This window comes from Lipotes vexillifer, unplaced genomic scaffold (assembly GCF_000442215.2).
Source record: "Lipotes vexillifer unplaced genomic scaffold, Lipotes_vexillifer_v1.1 scaffold393, whole genome shotgun sequence".
Taxonomy (NCBI): Eukaryota; Metazoa; Chordata; class Mammalia; order Artiodactyla; family Lipotidae; genus Lipotes; species Lipotes vexillifer.
The window spans coordinates 4,407,533-4,411,244 of record NW_006774564.1 but is presented as its reverse complement, the minus strand read 5'-3'; the positions used below and the strand labels follow the sequence as shown (position 1 = coordinate 4,411,244).

At 50.0% G+C, this 3,712-nt stretch overlaps 1 protein-coding gene across 1 annotated transcript; it reads left to right on the top strand.

The window, feature by feature from the left end:
- Nucleotides 1–1,734: 1,734 nt before the first annotated feature.
- On the top strand, nucleotides 1,735–3,170 carry PRMT6 (protein arginine methyltransferase 6). The gene is made up of 2 exons (XM_007449350.1): nucleotides 1,735–2,621; nucleotides 2,706–3,170. Exons 1-2 carry the CDS (start codon nucleotides 1,743–1,745, stop codon nucleotides 2,952–2,954), a joined length of 1,128 nt encoding a protein of 375 aa, XP_007449412.1. The 5' UTR covers nucleotides 1,735–1,742; the 3' UTR covers nucleotides 2,955–3,170.
- Nucleotides 3,171–3,712: the final 542 nt, after the last annotated feature.

The following is a 3,712-nucleotide window of genomic DNA, read 5'->3' as shown; positions in this document are numbered from 1 at the left end:
TTGAGTACAGAAAGAATGGGAGAAGTATACACTAATCAACAGCCTAGAAGTAATATATTGAAGCAGTCACATTTTCAACTCTAATCCCATGTCCTGCTCTGGGCCTCTATTTTCTTAAAGCAAGATATCAAACTGGGCAGAGAGGAAATTCTCTGAGGACTTTTAGCCTTAAGTGGCTGAACTCAGGCCACCGAAAAAAGATAATTTACCCAATGAAAATAATGGAGCAAGATTTAACTAAAATCATTAAGAACATTTCTCACTCTGGCTGCAAAAACTCCCTGGGTAGCTTTTAAAACTATATGTGCAAGCTCCACTGGAGTGGCTCTGATTTAATTAGTTTGAAGTGGGACACAGGCATAGGTATTTTTTAAAAGCTCCACAGAGGATTCTTATGAGCAGCCAGAAAGCCCTGAGTTAGAAGTACAGCTGAGGATGTCAGGTCAATCAGCCTATTTCATTCAATGACAGATTAATAGAGAGAATGGGGTGAAGGAACTTTTCCCCCAGATAAGGAATACAGGCTCATTGGTTTAAAAGACATAGTTTGAGACTACAAGAAAATAAAAGTCAATTTTCTTCATGTGATTTTTTTAAGCTGGGAGAAAATTTTTTCTCACCTTACTTGTGAAGAACACAGACACCCATATAGACATCACATGTATTTTAAAATGTATTTTATTTCTACTATGAACAACCAAGAGGAAAGAGATTAACAGCTGATAGTTGACTGAAAGGAAAATGAAAGAGGAAGAGGGGAGTACCAATCTCGCCCAGAAAAGGAGACACACAGGAAAAAATGAGTTGAAGCAGAGAAATGATCACAGGGGATGAAGGATTCAGTTACCTCTGGGGGAAAAAAAATAATTGGTTACCAGAATACACCTGGCAATGGGTTTCACTGTATCACACCACTGTTGCTTTTCAACTGCTCCTTGGTTTGAACCTTTCCAAGATTTAACTCTTGAATGAGCCACAGAATTACCAGAGCAGGACTAAGAGCCAAGTAACCATTCTGCTAAAATAGAGACCAGAAACTTAATTTTTCAACTGCATTGAAGATTCTTTGTTGCTGGTGAATGGGTAACTGAAGGCAAGAGTAGTTATATAGCTTGCCCTAATCATTCCATTAATTTGTGGTCTCACTGGAATCCGAACCAGGGTTTTACACCGTTGGGTTTTTACTTTGTTCCATTTACACCTTTGCATCCTAACTCCCCTGAAAACTTTGTTCCATTTACACCTTTGCATCCTAACTCCCCTGAAAACAGAGTAGAAAAACATATAGTGCAATTTCCAAATCTCCACATTTGGAGAGCTCTAAGAGTTGCAACTGTCCAGATGAGGCGGTAGTGTATGAACGGTGCTGCCCAGATAATTCTATGTAATAAAAAATCTGGGAGTTGAGTAGACATGACAGAACATGGATTTATTAGTTTTAAGTGGGCGTGTCCACTTCAGGAAGGGAGTGAAAGCAAAAGAGAATCGAGGATCTAAGGGAAGGAGGAGGAACGTAAAGAATCATAGAATATGGGTGCGGGGTGGTGGGAGAGGGATTCCACGACACCAAAGCAGCAGGTAAAAAAGCAGAGGTCAGCTCAGAGGCATCTGGCGGGCACTCGCCCGGTGCCCCGCCAGAAGCGGGCGGCACGAGCGCGCACTACAAATACCAGAAGCCCCCGCTTCCTAGAGCTCGCGCCGCGTCGCGCAACGCACGCCGGGAGCCGGCCCGAGCCGCCAAGATGTCGCAGCCCAAGAGAAGAAAGCTTGAGTCGGGGGGCGGCGGCGAAGGAGGGGAGGGAAATGAAGAGGAAGATGGCGGAGAGCTGGAGGTGGCCCTGCCACGACACCGGAGGACTAGGCGGGAGCGGGACCAGCTGTACTACCAGTGCTACTCGGATGTATCGGTCCACGAGGAGATGATTGCCGACCGCGTCCGCACCGATGCCTACCGCCTGGGCATCCTGCGGAACTGGGCAGCGCTGCGGGGCAAGACCGTGCTGGACGTGGGCGCGGGCACCGGCATTCTCAGCATCTTCTGTGCCCAGGCCGGGGCCCGGCGCGTGTACGCGGTGGAGGCCAGCGACATCTGGCAACAGGCCCGGGAGGTGGTGCGGCTCAACGGGCTGGAGGACCGGGTGCACGTCCTGCCGGGGCCAGTGGAGACGGTGGAGTTGCCGGAGCAGGTGGATGCCATCGTGAGCGAGTGGATGGGCTGCGGACTCCTGCACGAGTCCATGCTGAGCTCTGTGCTCCACGCGCGGACCAAGTGGCTGAAGGAGGGCGGTCTTCTACTACCGGCTTCCGCCGAGCTCTTCGTGGCGCCCATCAGCGACCAGATGCTGGAGTTGCGCCTAAGCTTCTGGAGCCAGATGAAGCAGCTCTATGGTGTGGACATGAGCTGCCTGGAGAGCTTCGCCACGCGCTGCCTCATGGGCCACTCAGAAATCGTGGTGCAAGGCCTGTCCGGCGAGGATGTGCTGGCCCGGCCGCAGTGCTTTGCTCAGCTGGAGCTGGCCCGCGCCGGCCTGGAGCAGGAGCTGGAAGCGGGGGTGGGTGGGCGCTTCCGCTTCAGCTGCTACGGCTCGGCTCACATGCACGGCTTTGCCATCTGGTTTCAGGTGACCTTCGCGGGGGTGGGTGGGCCCTTCCGCTTCAGCTGCTACGGCTCGGCTCACATGCACGGCTTTGCCATCTGGTTTCAGGTGACCTTCCCCGGAGGGGACTCGGAGAAACCCCTGGTGCTGTCCACCTCGCCTTTTCACCCAGTCACGCACTGGAAGCAGGCACTCCTCTACCTGAACGAGCCTGTGCAAGTGGAGCAAGATACGGACGTTTCCGGAGAGATCACGCTGCTGCCCTCCCAGGACAACCACCGTCACCTACGCGTACTGCTGCGTTACAAAGTGGGCGACCAGGAGGAAAAGACCAAAGACTTTGCCATGGAGGACTGAGCGAGGCTTTCTCTCCCAGCTACCTCCTGAGGCGGCCAGACCTGCGCGGTAGAGGCGGAGGGTGGTCGGAGGAGAAAGGGAAATCTCCTGTGCAAGTAGGGGACATTATCTTCCGTCTCCCTTTCCCCTTAGGGCTTCTGGGGAGGGAGAATAACTTCAGTCTCCCTTCGAGGAGATTCTTCCGGCGATATTTATTAAAAAGTGATTTCGATCCCCCTCAACGACCGAAACAGCGTGTTTATTAATGGCCCTTTAAGCCTCAAAAGCACGTGGTACCAAGCACTTGTATTTCTTTTGTTTCATGCAAAAAACGGGGAAAAAAGGAAGAAAATGTCAGTTTGTGAAGGCTCCATGCACATCCCAGACACCTCACACCCTAAGTCTAAAACCAGGGAGGGGGTAAAGGGGTTTATAATTAGACTCCATAAATCTCCAATATGACTAATATCTCTCCAGAGCCATATTCCCTCCCTTCCCAGGTGCCTCTAGGCTACGGTATTTCTTTCTCATTGTTTTTTAAATAAATTATACTACTGGTAACGTGGGAGAGGAGAATGAGGACAAAGTTTAAATAACACTTCCTTAGCGTGCTAAAGTTGATGAACACCTTACTCCATTAAGGGAAGTTTTATTTCACTTAATGGACTAAGGTGTTCATCAACTTTAGCACGCTAAGGAATTGTACAGCACACCTAAGAAATCTAGAAGGTACATTTAGGAGAAAAAGACCTGAAAGATGGTGAAGTAGTATGGGTGTT